Consider the following 18,249-nt stretch of genomic DNA (forward strand, 5'->3'; position numbering starts at 1 on the left):
CATCATCACACCGCGGCGAAGCAATGGTGTCGTCCTGCTCGGCACGCACTATAGACATGTTAAATGGGGAAAATGTTTAAAGGCAGACAGCGATAGATATTTATTTAGATTCCTCAGAGAGGGCACCACTTTATGTAACGGCCGATCCCTTTTACCCAGCCGGCAGCTACACCTCCAAGACCAGTGGCCTGGATAATTAACTGAGAAATAATCTACTATCAAGCCGTACTTCTTACCATTTGAACTTTTCCCCACAATCGACGGTGAAAAATATAAGCACACAAACAGGATGTAAAATTAAACAGATTATATGTATTAAATGAAATATAAAAATAGAAACATATAAATATCCCTCCACCCCAGCAATAACAAAACACCACCAAATATATATAAATATATACAACAAAAACCCTCCCTTGTCCCTGTAACAAATAAACACACAACACGAAAACAACAATGAATGATAAACTGAAAATGAATGAGAATGTGAGTCCGGCAATAATGAAACTGTCCTGAAAGCGGATGACTGAATTAGTGATATTGAGTGGTTTGAATCTCCCCGGAAAAAATGGAACAGCCTCACCGTGAATCCTCGTGTGAATGGTGGATGATTAAGTCCTACCCCGGGGTCTTTCGTGGTGAGGTCCGTGAAATAAATCCGGCAGATGGAAAAACAAACTGGATTGGCAAGCGCGATGTGGACAATAACTGGTACCGTTGGTTCGTGGTCGTGAATGAAAAATCTCCTTCTCTCCTCTCTTCCTTTTCCTTCTCCTCCTGATGGCTTATATAGTCCTGTGACGGCTGGGATTGAATGATTGTAAACAGGTGTTTTCCAGGTTGGCGGCTGTGGTCTCCTTCCATCATCCGTCCCCGTTTTTACGGGGACGGCATAAACTGATGCACATAAACAGTAAACGGGACAATGAAACGAGACGCACGCAGTACTGACATTTAAACACTATGTGGCCCCGCTACATACTAAAGAAATTAAATATGTTCACTTTTTAGTGATGGAAGTGATTTAAATTTCCCAACTGAGAGTTTTGAGATAGTTGTGCCCAACAATTTGAAGGATTCCACCATATTGACAGTAGAATCATTACTTTCTAGAAGAGGTTGTATCAAATATTTGCAAAAGTCAATTACCATTTCCACTGTCTTGGTGGTTTTGAGTACCAGGTTATTGGTAGCGCACTAAGACAAAAGACAAGTCACCTTCTTTCTATATGCAGTTTCATTTCCATTATCAAGTAGTCCAATGATGGTGGTGTCATCTGTGAACTTAATTATTTTTTACTGCAGGTTCAGTGGACCTACAGTCATTGGTGTACAGAGAATAGAGTGGGGGAATGTTCACAGCCATGAGGGGCACCTAAGCTGGCACAGAGGACACTGCATAGAGAGTGGCCTTTGTTTAGGCCAGCACTCAGGACATCTGAGTTTGGATTAGCTGGCTGGTTATAAGTATTACTTATTTGTCCACATTTAATATTAGACCAGTCTTTGATAATTATTACAGTATATGGAGAATACAAATGTACCAACACAGTCACTCTTTTTGGATTGCCCTTGAAATGTTATAAAGCATTCACTCATGGGATACAAGTGGGAGTCTCCATTTGTGCAGGTGACCGCAGTCTTTTTATTTCTAAATTGTTGTGCGTTTGCTACTTTCAGACTGCCACTCCTGGTATTTTATGACATATATATTTGAGGCCATCCCATAACATGCAAGGATCTCCCTATTTTCTATATTGTAGTCAGCCGTCACCTGCGTACCTAGGTCATAATAAACCCTTCTGCGTCTCACAGGAGAGGAATGGAGTTAATTTATGTGCCCAGTCCTACTTTAGCCATCTATGTCTTTAAGCAGTCCACTCAAATATGCTTCAGTGTCATCTGTTTTTGAAGAGGTACAAGTATCTGCAACAGACCAAGTGATCTTTCGGTCTGTATACTGACTTCTGACAATCTTTTTGCCTACTCCTCTACAAAGTTGGTTTGCTCGTTGGCTACCCATAATTCTAGATGTTGTACAGTTTCAGCCAACTGTTGTACCACAGTCCTGCATTCCTGTTGTTCTGTCTTCTTCTAGCAATGATCCTTTTAACTATGCTACTGCAAAAACGCACGGGATAAGAGGAAAAGTGTTGAGGCTCTGTCTAAACACCCTGTTTAATGTCCCAAATCAAAAATGAAAGTATGATGTTAATAGTGGCGAAGCTTCTCATTTTCAATGTGTTATGTCAGCATACTGATGAGGATTGGAGAGATAAGTGGGAGACAGACATCTAGATAGAAAAGGCAAAACCATGAGATCAAAAATACGTATGTCGAAGTCAGAATGAGAGACAAAATAAATTGTGATAAAATAACATGATCAAAACCAGAAGGAAGGTTTAATCAAAGAGAGATCATAGCATGAACTTTGGAAAATAGGTTTGTTATCCACAGCAAAGGATAAGAAAATGATCTGTTTGACAATCTTTAAGCCTTTCAAAGATCACAGCCTCAGAAGACATGTTCCTAATACCAGCAGAAACAATCACAGTAATCATAATCTTGGATGAATAACATCAGAATAGAACATAAAACTTCAAATAAAAGGAGAATCAAAATAAAGGTCAGAGTCTTAGTCAACATCTCCAAAAGCTCCAAACTCAGCATTAGATCTCTAAAACTTGTCCAGAGAAGACAGAAAAGATAAGAATAAAATCCTATTCAGAAGATAATGAAGCTATGATTGTGCCAAAAGTGATGTCATTAATCTTCTGGCTGATTCTGTTCCATTGTAGGAGAAAACGGAAACCATGTTAATAATGGTGCATCACACTTTTTGTTCCAGCTGAGACAATTTAAACTATTACCCATAAGAAACTCTCATGTATGATAGCTGACATTTAAGTATTTCATTTTCATTTCTTAGAATCATCACAAAATGCTGGTCTTTCTTTGTTTTTGTAGTGCTAATTATTTGCTCATTTATTTATTTATTTAATCCTATTACCTTAAAAAAGATCTTCATTAAACAGGTGAACATTTGTTTCCATCCATCGTGTATCAAAACGTTACACATTTGGCGCCTGTGATTTGCTAATTTGTAAGGGGGCTGCATGAGTTGACCCAAGTGATAAACCTCCTGTAAACTAATGCACGTTGCTCAATATTATAATGTCTCTGTGTAAATATATGAATATAAACAATAGTATGTTCTATATCTTTCTGATTGCATGCACATGCTGACCTCATTTTTGGTATAAGGTCTTTTTAATGACCCAAATTTGCTTACCACATTAGAAGATATTTTTCTTTGTTCTGATGTCACCAGCTTACCCTACAGAACTAATAGAAAGTTCCAGATTCATAGGATGGAGGCCTGTTTTTGTTTGCTATAAACTAAAGAGTAGCATTTATTTTTATTAATTGTATAAGTTGTGCAAATGTAATCTGCTTGATTATATAAGATGTTACTTTCTTGAAATAAAATTAATTAACAAAATTGTAAAATTTCCAGAAATATATGAACACAATAAAAAATCAGTAAACAGTTTTGTATCTTGCTGATTTCATGCACGGTAAAAGTGCACTAATGATTCAGTTTTGTAAATCCGCTTGATATCATTTCAGATATAAGATATTTTTAATGACCCATAAAAACATTTACTCCGTTTTTGCTTACAACATTGGAAAAACTCTTTGTCCTGATGTCACCAACTTACCCTACAGAACGAATACAGAGTTAAAGATTCATAAGATGGAGGCCTGCTTTTGTTTGCTATAAACTAAAGAGTATCATTTTTAATTTTGACTCTGATAATGTCTATTTCTACACAGGAAAAATTATTATTGAGGGGAAAGAGAGATAGAATCTTTGGGATAAAGAAGGAATTTGACAAGCTGAATGACATTTTGATGTCCAAAGGGCTAACTAAGTGTTCTGTATAAATAAAGAAATCTTATCCACTAAAGAACAGCTTTATAAATAGAAAATATTATAAATGATTTATAAGTTTTCCCCTTCCTTAACTAATCTTCCATCATTTATCTATTTTATGGTAATTGTTAGGTGCCATTCACAAAATGCCGCTCCTCTTTTAGCTTTGGCATTGTTATGTATGAACAGTAAATATGTATGTATGTTTGTATTTGAATATGTATTTATTTATTCCAAATGTGTTTTAAAAGTGACTTCATTAAACTAGGTGAACGCTTACATCACATTCATCCTGCATCAAAAATGTTCATATTTAGCTCCCCTCTGCTGCTTATTTATGAGGATGTTTCATTAACTTTTCCTAAAGATAGACATGTGGTGTGCTACGTAATCCACTTATTCACTGTTTAAAGCAACATCTTATATGTACATAAACTTAATAATAACTCAGAAAGCGGTTTTCGTAAGAGCAGTTTAACCTAATTCTTGATACATCCATTTTTAATAATTTGTATTAATAATTTTTGAGCAACAGTAGAAGTATTGGCTTGTAGCTCACACTATGGAACTGAAGTAAAGGAACAGATTAATAAAGGCAGCCTGTTTTTGTACTTCAAAATCACAATTTTATTATTTGACCTTTCCTCTTAAACACAGGTGGAGTGGTTACTGAGTGATATAAAGGATGCAACCTATGGAACTGAAAAAGCATTGGACAATCTGAATGACAATTTACTTTCAGAAGGTGTAAGTGTTAACCAAACAAATCTTTATTGCCAAAAAATATAAGTTTTCTATTTACAGCTTGAAACTCGAATGTTGTTTGTTTTCTATTGTGCTTTTCTTTCCTGCACTCAACCTAGGCAGAGTGTCCCGTCTATTTTCCAAGTTAATAGACTTACCTCCATAAATTAAAGATACTTTCTCACATTAAGGGTTATGAGGGAAAGCCAGTATTTCAAGTCTAGATACCAAGTTTAACTTACCTTTGCGTGTGTTTTTTTTCAGTAACCTAGAAGGAATGATGTAATAAATTAATTTCTTTGCTTAGAACATGAGGAGTTGTCTTTCTGTGTCTTGATGCCTCCAACCCAACACTACAGAACTAATACCAAAGCGCACATTAAGGCCTTGGCATTTATAGGAAGGAAGCCTGATTTCCCTTTCCCTTTAATGCACTCCACTTGACAATTTAAAGTCTACAGAATAACATTTTCCCACACATATAACCAACATGCATATTACTCTACAATAACTCATTTTTAATTATAATAAAGAAAAACTACAAATCTGAGTGTCGGTGTTCTACTGAAGAATGATCTGGACAGGAGTCAGTTCCATTTAATGCTCTTAATCTTGTAAAGAACTAACAGTAAGGACAGCTCAGAGATAATATAGCATAAGTCACATTTTGCAGTATGAGGGAACGTAGAATTACTGACATGCAGTAATTCTTCAATAATTTATGAAGACAATATATGTAATTGTTCAAAGTTTATTCTTATCCAAAAAAGTAGAATATTCACTTAATAAGTTACCTGTGCTTTCCTTAGTCATTGTGGCTCTTGACCAGATTCTAGATGGCAGGGTAATGTTCCGTTAGCTTTTCCCGAGCTCAAATTCCATAAACTAACAACATGAATACTTATCTCTGCTTATAGGAAAGCTGACACGCCTTTAATTAGCACTCACGTTACAAGGAACAGCAGGACCTCAATGTCCCAAGCATAGCGACATTCCTAATTACTTAAATGCTAGTCTCATTTTAAATTTGAGTTTTTCTGGTCCAGACAATCAGTGACTTTTACAGCTGGACTCACTCTAGCATTTAAGTAATTAGACTTGTAATAATTGGCCACAATATCTTCCATACAACATACGGATATTGTTCACACAATATATAACTTTTGGTCTCAAAATACCATATAAGAGATAGAGATAGCTTAAGAAGACAAAAAAAAATGCTTTCCTCAACATGCTTCTTTAAATTTGAAGGTGAATTCCTGAAAGCAGAGATTTCTTTAGGTGTTGGCAGGCACTGAAGGCAGTGCATTGTATCTGACTCCCGTTTGCATTTTACAGATCTGAATGAAGTGTTTAAATACGATTGTGAGAGAAATACAGTACATATTCAATTTCCTTGTCTCAGCAGTGAGCAGGAAGTAGCGTGGGAACGGCCTGCCAAGCCATGCAAGGGACGCTACAGTGCTTTTATTTGGAATGATATACAGCCTTCTATTGACTGCGTCTTAACAATGCTGAGCTATGTATAACTTAAGTTGACAACACATCTGATAGTTTTCTTAAATGAATTTATATTAGTTTGGTCTGCGTAATGAGTAACGAGTACTAATTGCAAAATGTACCTGGGTAAAAGTATGCTAATTCAACCTAAAAATATAGTGGGGTAAAAATTAAACAAACTTAAATAAAGTAACAAATAGCTGTACTTTGTTATTTTACACCTCTGCCAGCAACTTCATTTAAACAGATGAACATTTATACCCATTTATCCATACTGTATGAAACATTTACATGTGTAGAAGCTCTCTACTGCTTACTCATGTAGGTTTTGCTCAGGTTTTTGCAAGTGTGAAAGAAACAGCTGGACACACAACAAAGGTTTGGGGCAGCCACCCATGTAGTTTCCCTAGCTGCAAAAGGCTTTAACATTGAGTACAATGTGTACTGGTTAGAGTCCAACACAGAACTATTTAAGAATGGAGGATGAGGAGTTTTTATAGCTGGATCACAGGAAGTGACGCCCTCGGGTCCCGGACAGGAAGGATTTCTCGTGTTTGGTCTGTGGAGAGAAAAGAAAGAGGCTCAGTGCACCCCACCGCCCCCTGGGCTGGTGTGGAATTGTCGTTTCCTGGTCCCTTTGGTTGACTCCCAAGAGAACGTGTGTGACACAAGTGACAAACTTTTTGTATGTTGATATACTTTCACGCTTCTCAACATGTTATTTTCCCACCATACAGTATTTATAACCCAGTAATAGTTATGGATTTATTTGAATTTGTTCCTGGTAAAAGCTGACTGTGTGAAGGCAGGGGGTGTCACAGAGTCCCACACACGAGTACATCAACACAGCATCTGTTTCAAACAAAGGGAGATTATTATTCAAAATACTTTGTGCAAAGCCAATAAGCAAGTTGTTTTCTCTTAATCTCTCTCTCACCACCATACTGCCCTCCTCCAGTCGACTGTTGCCTTCCTTCCTCCCAGCTCCAGCTCACATGGACAAGGCAGTGGAGTCCCTTTTATTGAGGATCCAGGAGTGCGTCTTGTGCCATGGCTTTTGCCCATTGGAAGCACTTCTGGGTCATACAGACGTCCCGAATAACAGGGAGTGCATCTCCCTGTAGCTCCCTCTTGTTGCACCCAGGAACCCCAGCAGAGCTGAGCTTCCAGACTAGAATTCCCAGCATTCCCTGCTAGTTTCCTACTAGGTACCGATATGCAGGGCCCTTGATAGCTAACATCCTGGAGGAACAAACATCCCCCAGAGACAGTCCTCCCCTGTCCTTCCCTTTTGGTTGGGATGTCCGTCCATCCACTTGGGAAGCCTTTTTCGGGTAAGACATCTTTTTTATCTCTCGACCAGGATGTCTGTCTGCCCACTTGGGGTCTCCCATCCAGGCAAGGAACCTTCCCTTCTCCTGGCCAGAATGCCCATCAACTTGTGTGCTACTTACAATTGATAATTCAAATCATAACAGAATGGTAACCTCATTTTGGAATATGGAGTTTTCTATTAGCCCAGAAGGAAAAAATTTGTTCATTTTCTGTTTTGAACATCGGCTGTCTTTGTGTTTTCAAATGTCTCTAGAATGTACTACTGAACTGATGTAAATGCACATATTAATAGGACGGCACCTTGTTTTCGCTTCTTATTCTGCAAAATTACATTTTGTAATATTTTTCATCTAACCTTTTCCATTTCCACAAAGCACAATTTAAGGGATGAAGTCTCTGCAGTCACTGAAGAACTAAACAAGCTGAATGTCATTCAGATTTCAGAAAAAGTAAGTGTTCTTTATTATTAAAGACACATTAAGTAAGAATTGCTTTAGAAGTGTTCTCATTACATGACTTATCTGCTGTGTAAAAATACAGAGAAAAATAGGTGTCATACCATGTTTAATGTCCTACAGTTTTTTTTTTCCATTGCTAAGACAGATTCTGCAATAATTAAGTTGCTTTCTCAAAACTCTTCATATAGTCTGCAATACCAACACACAGCCTGACCAAACAGTTAAGCTCTCCTCCAAAATGAACTACAACACCAAAAAAGTAGCACGTTATGTCCTTCTGGAAGAACACTACATCATACACAAAACAAAAGGCCTGCAAAACACTAACAACAGACAGCATTACCTAAAATGTAATATGGATCATCATAAAAGTATCGTCTGTAAAGTAACTGACATTATTTGTCGCAAATATTGTATTACAAAACAGAACAAGTTTGTACTCTAAAAATGTTCAGGAATGAACAAACCATGCAGCAGTATATGTTTATATGTTTATTCCTGTCTGTGGTCTACTGTAAGTACAGAATATTTATTCCTAATCATACAAAAAATATATACCCAACACAAAATGTAGCGTTGAAGAAAATACCATAGAAGTAAAATATACTGTTGTGATGGATGGCCGGCTACATATTCCGGCCCTCACCCAGAGGCCGCCAGGAGGAGCTCTCCCGACAGCATGATCGTGCCCCGAGTTCCAGCAGGGCCTCATGGACTATGTAGTGTTTATACACAGCCCTGCTGGATACCTTGGGGGCCACTGGGAGTCGCTGTAGGGGGGCTCGTGGGCTCTTATGTGCCCTATAACCCGGGAGTACGCCACGGTCACGTGACAGGAAGGAACGACGTGCTCCCGGGTTGAAGAAAAGGACTGTTTATCCTGACCCGGAAGGAATAAGGAACTGTGGACTGATTAGACAGGAACACCTCCGGGTCAGGGTGTTTAAAAGGACTGTGGGAAAGCCCAGATACGGAGCTGAGCTGGGAGGTAGGAGGGCAAAGTGTCTGGGCGAGGAGGAAAGAGTATTGAGAGTAGTGTGATTTATATGAGTAGTGTGGTGTGTAGAGTGCTTTGTGCAAGTTATTGTTATTTAATAAAGAAGTCTTGGACTTTTACCTGGTGTTCAGAGTGGTACCTGAGGGTTCAAGAGGTGGAAAAAGACTGCTACACTGTGCATATATATATATTGTCACGCTTGGGTCACAGATTTGCACAGAGACACAGGAGGTTGTAGGAAAAAAGGAACTTTATTCAAAGCACTGCAAACAAACATTTGTCTCTTTTCAAAAGTTTAAAATCTGCTCCATGACAGGTCAGAGATGACAGCTCCGCCAGGAGCAGAGAATGTCTGAGATAAACCAAGCAAGCAATTTTAACAAACTGAGAGAAGCCCGTGCAGGCTTTTTAAGAAGGCGGAGCACCGCGCGAGAGGCACATTACGCGACAGAGCCAGCCAGAAGGGAAAGGAGGAATGTGAAGGTAGACTGTTTATGTTTCTTAGGGGTTTTCCCAGGGGCGTCTGTATTCTCTTGGGGTGCAACTAGCTTCGCAGCTCACACCCCCTCCGTCAGCTTTATTCACGTTTCCGTGAATCAAGCGATCTTCTAGACCAGGTTCAAACAGACGTGAGAGGACATCAGCATTAATATGCTCAGAGCCAGGTCGATGTCTAACTTCAAAACTGTAAGGTTGCAATCCCAAGAACCACCTCATGAGACGGGAGTTTGTATCTTTTTGACGATATAGCCATTGAAGTGGAGCAGATCAGTTACTAGTGTGAACTTCCGTCCCCATAAGTAATAACGTAGCGCTTCTATAGCCCATTTAATTGCCAAACATTCTTTCTCAATAGTTGAATAATTGCGTTCCCTGGGGAGTAATTTTCTACTCAAGTATGTGATAGGATGTTCTTCCCCATCAAAAACCTGAGAGAGGACAGCGCCTACTCCGAATGCACTTGCATCTGTCTGTAGTATAAAATCTGTAGAGAAATCAGGATTTCTCAACACTGGATAAGAAGACAGAGCGGTTTTTAAATCCGAAAAGGAGCATTCGCAAGGTTCTATCCAGATAATAGGGCGGTTTTTTCTTCCTTTAGTAAGCTCTGAGAGAGGCGCAGCCCTATTTGCAAAATCAGGGATGAATCTTCTGTAGTAACCCGCTAATCCCAGAAAAGTGCGTACCTGTTTCTGCGTTTTAGGATGTGGGTAAGCGAGCACCTCTTCTATTTTTCTTAATTGTGGATGAAGTAAACCTCTGCCCATGGAGTAACCTAGATAATGAGTCTCAGACATACCTAGTTTACATTTCTTAGGGTTAGCAGTCAATCCAGCCTGTTTCAGGCTATCAAGGACAGCCTGAAGACATTCTAAATGTGAATGCCAATCATTGCTAAAAATCACCACATCATCAAGATACGCCCCAGAATATTCAAAATGTGGACGCAGTATCTGATCCATCATACGCTGAAATGTTAGAGGAGCCCCATGAAGACCAAATGGGAGTCTTGTAAATTCATAAAGTCCATCAGGAGTCGTGAATGCGGTTTTCTCACAACTGTCAGTTTCTAAAGGCACCTGCCAATAGCCTTTTGTGAGGTCTACTGTGGAAATATAGATCGCCTGACCTAGTTTTTCCAACAGCTCATCTACCCGGGGCATTGGGTAAGCATCAAACTTAGAAACCTTATTCAAGCGTCTAAAATCGATACAGAAGCGAAACGAACCGTCTGGCTTGGGAACTAACACAACTGGACTACACCAGTCACTTTTACTTTCTCGAATTACACCTAGCTCCAGCATCTTCTTGACTTCTTCGTGCACAATATTTCTTCAAGCTTCTGGGATTCGAAACGGCCGCATTTGTACCCGAACACCGGGTTCAGTGGTGATTTTATGTTCTGCTAAATTAGTGACGCCTGGCAAGTCTGAAAAAACATCAGTGTTCCGTTCTATCAAGGTTAACAATTCTGTCTTTTGTGAATCAGTCAAATCGTTACCAATGACAACATCACTCTGAGAGACAGCAGCCAAGGAAGTGCGAACCTCTTGTCAATCATGCCATTTCTTTAAGAGATTAATGTGTAGAATTTGGAGTGTTTTTCACCGGCCTGGTATTCTAACCTTGTAATTTACTGGTCCCAATGCTCTTCGATAACTGAGGGGCCCTGCCATTTAGCTGGGAATTTGTGCGGGTCAGACGGTACCAGTACTAAAACACGATCGCCGGGTTTGAATTCACAAAGCTGACTGCGCCTATCGTAAAAACCTTTTTGTGTTTCCTGTTCTCGTTGTTGATGCTCCACAGCAATAGAAGAAAGTCTAGAAATTCTATCTTGTAATGAAACTTCCCGCTCTGCAAAACTCTCCCCGAGAGATGTTGTTTCATGTCTTATCCATTCCTCGCGAACAACATCTAGGATGCCTCTTGGGCGCCTGCCAAATAACAGCTCGAACGGACTCAAACCAGTGGATGCTTGCGGCGATTCCCGCACCGCGAACAAAACAAAAGGCAGGACAGTGTCCCAATTTGTGGGATCATTATGAGCAACTCTTCTGATCATTTGTTTTAAAGTTTTGTTAAACCGTTCAGTTAATCCATTGGTCTGTGGATGGTAAACGGTGGTACCCAATTTCTTAATAGCGAATTTATTACACAGCTGTTTCATCACTCGGGAGGTAAAAGGTGTGCCTTGGTCAGTCAAGATTTCCCTGGGAATGCCAATACAAGTAAAAATCACGCACAGAGCTTTCGCTACTGCGGAGGAATTGGCCTTTTTCAAAGCAGCTACTTCTGGATAATGCGTTGCATAGTCGACTAACACCAGCAAATATTGGTACCCATTCTTGGTCTTAGGCAAAGGGCCTACAATATCTATTCCCACCCTCTGAAAGGGACATCCAAAATAGGCATAGGACAAAGGGGAGCCCGAGGAGGCTTATAAGCGGAGATGATCTGGCAGTCAGGACATGAAGCACAGAACCGTTCAACATCTTTTCCAATATTCAGCCAATAAAATCGTTTTGATAACCGCTCTCTGGTCTTATCAGCCCCCAAGTGCCCCCCCCAAGATGGAGAATGGGCCAGCTGTAAAAGAATTTCCCTATGCCCCTCAGGTACAACAAACTGTTCAATAAATTCCCCCATCAAATGGTCTGTAATCACTCTGAAAAGACAACCATCTTTTTCTAAAAAATGTGGTGTTTTCAAGACCCCGGTATCGCGCTCTTGGTAATAGGAGTCACTAGCAGTGTGAGCCTGTTTAAATGCATATTCTAATGAGCCATCAGCATGCTGCAAGCGCACAAAATCCGGCTGCTCGCTAGTGCTCGGTTTGGGTTCAGAGGCATTTGCAATCTGAGAGGATGTAGACGGACTTTGTCATTCTGAGAAATTGTGGGGGGTGTCTCCCTCAGACTCACTGGAGAGATCGGGATCAATATCTAGTTGGGATTCTAAGTTTTTCCCAACTGCCACTAGTTCTCCCTCTTCCTCCCCCCGACTAAGCTCAACAGACGAGCTGACGACTGAAGAGTTATGTTCAGCCATTAATCTAGGAAAAAGAGCATTTTATCTGCCTATCAGTAAAGGCCAAGGGCAAGTGTCAGAAACAGCAGACCAAACTTTAAAATGACGACCCTTATAAGATAAAGGAAGAAGTAATGTCTCATAGTCTGTAACAAATCCATGTACACAACGTATTTTAACAGTCTCAGTGTTACTATGGTATCTGTCGTCAAGACAGTCACGTCTTATTACACAAAGGTCACTGCCAGAGTCCAATAACGCCGACATCTCGTGGCCCCCGAAGTTCACTGAGAAAAATAAGCCATCTTTCTTTTTCGGCGGATCCGTAATATTCGAGCAACAAACCTCTGCTGTGCCAACTTCCATTGATTGAGCTGGAGACAGGCGACAGGGTTGGTCGCACCGGAAGCATCTTCGTTCAGCCCCACTGCCGAAATATCCACAACGACGTCCATGGCCACGGCCTCTTTCACCCAAAGCAGCAGGCATCTCATTCATCACCGCGCTAACTGGGTTTGCTGGGGGCCTGCCTGACGAAATTCCATGATCAGCTGTGAAAGGTTGATGATGTTCCAGTCCACGGTCACGCTGACGATAGAGCCCTGGGCGGTCTCTTGGAGGTTGTAACACAGCATATGGGGCACCGTACCCACCGCTTGTTCTCAAAGCAGTCTGGGAGCCTTCTAATTGTTGAGATATAATGGCCAGTGATTCAAGGTTATGACGAAGAAACTCGGATAGGTGCAGGAATCCCGAACAGTACTATGTTCATAACAACCTTCTCCACGATGCGCTCCAGCTTATCCCCCTCAAACCAGCAATGCACTTTATGAATCAAATCTTTTATTTGTGCACGAATGGAACTGTCCATATTCAGTCTCCAACTGTAAAGCGCAAAACATTTAGATAAAAAGGTCGTGGTTTTACGCAAGAGAATTTGATCCTTCAAAAAATCATAGTCGCCAAGCTTATCAGCTGGTACATTCCATAATGACAGAAGTGCGTCACCGGATAAAAAAGGTGTGATGATAACAGCCCATTAACGTTTGTCCCATCCTAGTAAAAGCGCCACATGCTCAAAAGCCTAAAGAAACATCTCTGGGTCATCAGATGGGCCCATCTTCGTTAGTACATTCTTAGTATTGTCGGGAAGCGGAGGCAGAGGAACAACTTTTTGAACATTTTGTGTAGCAGGCGGTGGAGGAGGAGGGGCAGCAAACTGTTGAGGGATTGGAATATCTTTTCGTCGAGGTCTAGGAGGTTGGACACTTGGAGGACGGACACTCGGAGCGACAGTTGGAGGGCGCTCATCATCCTCTGGATCATAAGGGAGCGGAACATTTTGGGCGAGTCGAAAAATGCGTTTGGCTTCCAACTGTGCATCCATCTCTGTGCAACCACTCCTGGTACCACTTGTCACGCTTGGGTCACTGATTTGCACAGAGACACAGGAGGTTGTAGAAGAAAAGGAACTTTATTCAAAGCACTGCAAACAAACATTTGTCTCTTTTCAAAAGTTTAAAACCTGCTCCATGACAGGTCAGAGATGACAGCTCTGCCAGGAGCAGAGAATGTCTGAGATAAACCAAGCAAGCAATTTTAACAAACTGAGAGAAGCCCGTGCAGGCTTTTTAAGAAGGCGGAGCACCGCGTGAGAGGCACATTACGCGACAGAGCCAGCCAGAAGGGAAAGGAGGAATGTGAAGGTAGTCTGTTTATGTTTCTTAGGGGTTTTCCCAGGGGCGTCTGTATTCTCTTGGGGTGCGACTAGCTTCGCAGCTCACAATATGTATATATACATACACACACACACACCCACACACACACACTTGCAGTTGGTCCACAACTACAATAATACCACACTGTAATGCTAATCCATCTTCTCCCCTGGATTGGGCCACAAGTTCTCATCAACATCACATCTGATATCCTCTCTGGCAATACATCTAAAGTTGTATCTCTTCACATGCCTGATCCATCCTTGGCATTGCTCTGGAGAAATATCTTGGCATCCAGCATTCATTGCATTCAGTAATGACATCTAATCATGTGGCCGGTGGTCATAAACCTTCCACCTCAATGCAGAAAAGAATTCCTCAATGGGGTTCAGGAAGGAGGATGGTGGCAGAAACAATGAGGACATCCTTGGGTGTGCTGCAAACCATTCTTTGACTGCAGTGGAGTGGTGGAAAGCAACGTTATTCCATACCACAATAAATACCTGTAATAACACATTTGTACTTGGTCTTGATATTAATTTAGCAAATTGTTATATTTCAGTTTTGAATGTCTTATTAGCAGTTTTGGTGACAGTATGTAGGCATGTGCAAAATGGCCTCTGAAAATGTAATGTAATATAGTCACTGAATGCATTTTGGATGAAAGCAAAGAGAAATGTTTAACAGTATGGTCCACATAAGCTGGTGTTGTGGTGACTGCATGAAGAGTTTTGAGAAAGCGACTTCAGTATTGCAGAATCTGTCTTAACAATTGAAAAAATCTGTAAATAAAAAATGAAATTCAGGTATAAATAATGACAACTTTTGTCATTCTCGATGCTCCTAAGTTGCCAAAATAATCCTGTAGCGTTTGAGCTCTGTCCTCTTTCAAAGTAGTTTCAACAAAGAATGGCAACTTTTCCTGATAATTTTCCAACATTCCAGAGAAAATAGAAACCATGTTAATAAAGGTGCATTGCTGTTTTTCTGCCAAATCCCCACCTCCACCTCAGAGACAACCCGAACCATTTCCCCTGAGACATTCCCCAGGCTCATGGTATGACATGGCCCCCCCACCTACCACACCTTCCAAAGAGAAAGAACAGACATGGCTAATAGGTTGTGAACATGAAAAAGGGCATCTGCCTTAGCCCAAAGTAAACCCTTCCAATGAACTAACTTAAAGTGATATATACCTGAAGGTCAACACAATAGTCAGTATTTCAGCTTCATGATGACCTATTTGATGGCACTTGCTTCTTGTTCAATGGCGGACTTGACCATGGGCTGTTACTCTCTTCGATAACACCCAATTCTAACATATTTTTATTTCCAGATCGACTTCAGCACATTTAGCCTCTGGTATCTGGTAGGGGTGCTCACTCAATATTATGCCAAGTTCATTGACTATATAGTTTTTAAAAATTGAGCTCTTTGTGTCTGAGTTGGTAAAAAGGTCTAGGGTATAACCCTGGCTGTAGTGGTCTCCACTCTTTCCTTCCTAAGAATGTTTACGTGATAAACTCTCTTAGGGGTTCTTTGTTTGGGTTGTCTAATTATGTAATCCACTAAACTCTTGCATGCTGTTACCTCATACCATCCATTGTGCTAGAATTTTAGAGTCGGGGGTGGGCACCAAGACCATAACACATGGTCCCTATCTGGAATCTGTTGAGTGTCAGCTCCTTGATTGTATAGCCAAGCCTGCGTCTGTGGAAGAATTTTCACAAAATGTTGACATAACTGTGCTATGTACTCTAATACAGTGGTCCCCAACCTTTTTGACAGCAAGGACCACTTTATTAGATGCAAATTTTTCCACGGACCGGTCGGGGGGGGGGGGGGGGGTCGGCGGGGGGGGGGGGGGGGGTAATTTTATACACAATTTACATAACATTTCTTTTATTATTAAGTTATTAAGCAGTTCGCATACGTTTGCAACCTGAGGTTTTTCTTCTTTTTTTGCATATAACAAAGACATATGCATTGCATTTGCCATTCCAACAGATTGCACATCACAAACATTAACACTGTTATCGTTTTTTTCGTGTCTGCCGTTTCTATAGGAGGGTGACAATGAGTTAAATTCCAATGGATGTTTTTCAAATGTTGACAAGCAAATAAGCAAAAGGAATCATTGAAAACCACAGAAAACAAAAACAGCAAAAAAAAAAAAAACAGTACGAGGAAAGTTCGAAGAAAGAATTTTTTTTTACAATGTTTCTGTTTGGGGATCGTTGTGCAAACGTGCACATCTGAGCTGCGACCACAGATCTAACTGCTCTGTGGATGATTCATTCAGGCATTTCAAGGTCACCTCGTTGTAATGAAAGCATCTGCTGAATGTACTTCGTAGTAACGCGATTTCTATAGACTCGCGTCATATTGGGAAACTGTCAGGACTGTAACAATACTTTGTTGTAATACTCTCTCACCTCGGTCTCTCTCCTCTCTCTGCGCCACTGCAAAGCCCCGCCCACCAAGCATTCTGAAAAGTCTGAGTGAGTCTCCGTTGCCGGCAGTTCTCTCGCGGCCCGGCTGTCAGACGGCTGCAGCCCGGTAGTGGGTCACGGACCGGGGGTTGGGGACCCCTGCTCTAATACATTGGTGGACTGAAAATCTTGTTCCACCTACACCTTCTTAACCAGACCCAATATTCCCCTCAGCTGTCTCCCATACAGGAGTTTCAACAGAGAAAAGCCAGTAGAGTTTTGGAACACATCTCTGTATGCAGAAAGGGCAAATGGAAACATCCTATTCCAATCTTGCCTATCCTCTCTCACCATTTTCTTCAACCTTTGTTTTAGCGTTTAATTAAAGCACTCTACTAAGCCATCCATTTGAGAATGATAAACAGATATTTTCAGATGTTTAATACAAAGCAGCTTTGCAATTTCTTCAAGTGTGGTGGAATTAAAGGCTGTCCCTTGATTCATAAGGATTTCTTTAGGGATGCTCACATGAGGAAACACCTCAGTCAACTCCATAGCAATTTTTTTTAATTACTCACTCTATATGGGATTACCTCTGTATATAGACAACACCAAAATATATTTGTCTTCACAGGCGAAGATTTTGAGTGGATCGGTTTGATAGAGTAGATAAATTTCCCTGAGGGTTGAATAAAGTATCTATCTATCTATCTATCTATCTATCTATCTATCTATCTATCTATCTATCTATCTATCTATCTATCTATCTATCTATCTATCTATCTATCTATCTATCTATCTATCTATCTAAATGAGCGCCCATAAGATGCACATGCACCAACTCGCATACCTCATGACAGTACAAGCATGGGATTAATAGAAGTTGCTGCTTTTCCCTTTAGTGATCAGCCACTTGATCTAACAGGTCATTGGATGTGGACGCAGGGCGCTGGGCGCAGGACACATCACAGCGCACGCGCACTGCCGCACTGCAACGAGCCCGCACGGATAAACACAATGAACGCAGGCGCCTACAACGCACTTCTGAAAAACCACAAGCAAAGGAGTCACGGCTCTAAAATGAAATGAAAAACCACAGGCAAAGGAGTCACGGCTCAAAAACGAAATAGATACAATGAACGCAGCATATTTGAATCACATTACAGTATTACAGTACAGATTCCACAGAGGTCCAGACAACACAGAATATTTCAATCACATTACAGTATTACAGTACGGAATCCCCAAAAGTCCAGGCTACACAGCATATTTGAATCACATTACAGTATTACAGTAATACATTATTAACATTCCAGCCACAAAAAACATAGAAACAAGACGAGATGGATAAACACAATAAAAGAACGCTCCGTATTAAACGTAAGTGCCATTATAATTCCTAACAGTAAACGACGTATAGCTAACGGAGTCACGGCTCCAAAAAGAAACAGCTCAATTAACGGAAATACAAAAATGAGCCCGCATGGATAAAAACAATGAACGCAGGCGCCTACAATGCGCTTCTGAAACAGCGGAAGCCAAGGAGTCACGGCTCCAAAACAAAAGAGCTCAACTAACGGAAATACAAAAATGAGCC

At 40.7% G+C, this 18,249-nt stretch overlaps 1 protein-coding gene across 1 annotated transcript in view; it reads left to right on the forward strand.

Moving 5' to 3' along the window:
• LOC114644562 (uncharacterized) overlaps window positions 1-18,249 on the forward strand; it is a 337,895-nt gene that overhangs the window by 210,224 nt on the left and 109,422 nt on the right. Inside the window, exons 27-28 of the mRNA XM_051934772.1 lie at window positions 4,595-4,684; window positions 7,891-7,965. Coding sequence (XP_051790732.1) covers window positions 4,595-4,684; window positions 7,891-7,965 — 165 coding nt within the window. The remainder of the gene's footprint in view (window positions 1-4,594; window positions 4,685-7,890; window positions 7,966-18,249) is intronic.

The sequence above is a fragment of the Erpetoichthys calabaricus genome, chromosome 12 (genome assembly GCF_900747795.2).
Source record: "Erpetoichthys calabaricus chromosome 12, fErpCal1.3, whole genome shotgun sequence".
NCBI lineage: Eukaryota > Metazoa > Chordata > Cladistia > Polypteriformes > Polypteridae > Erpetoichthys > Erpetoichthys calabaricus.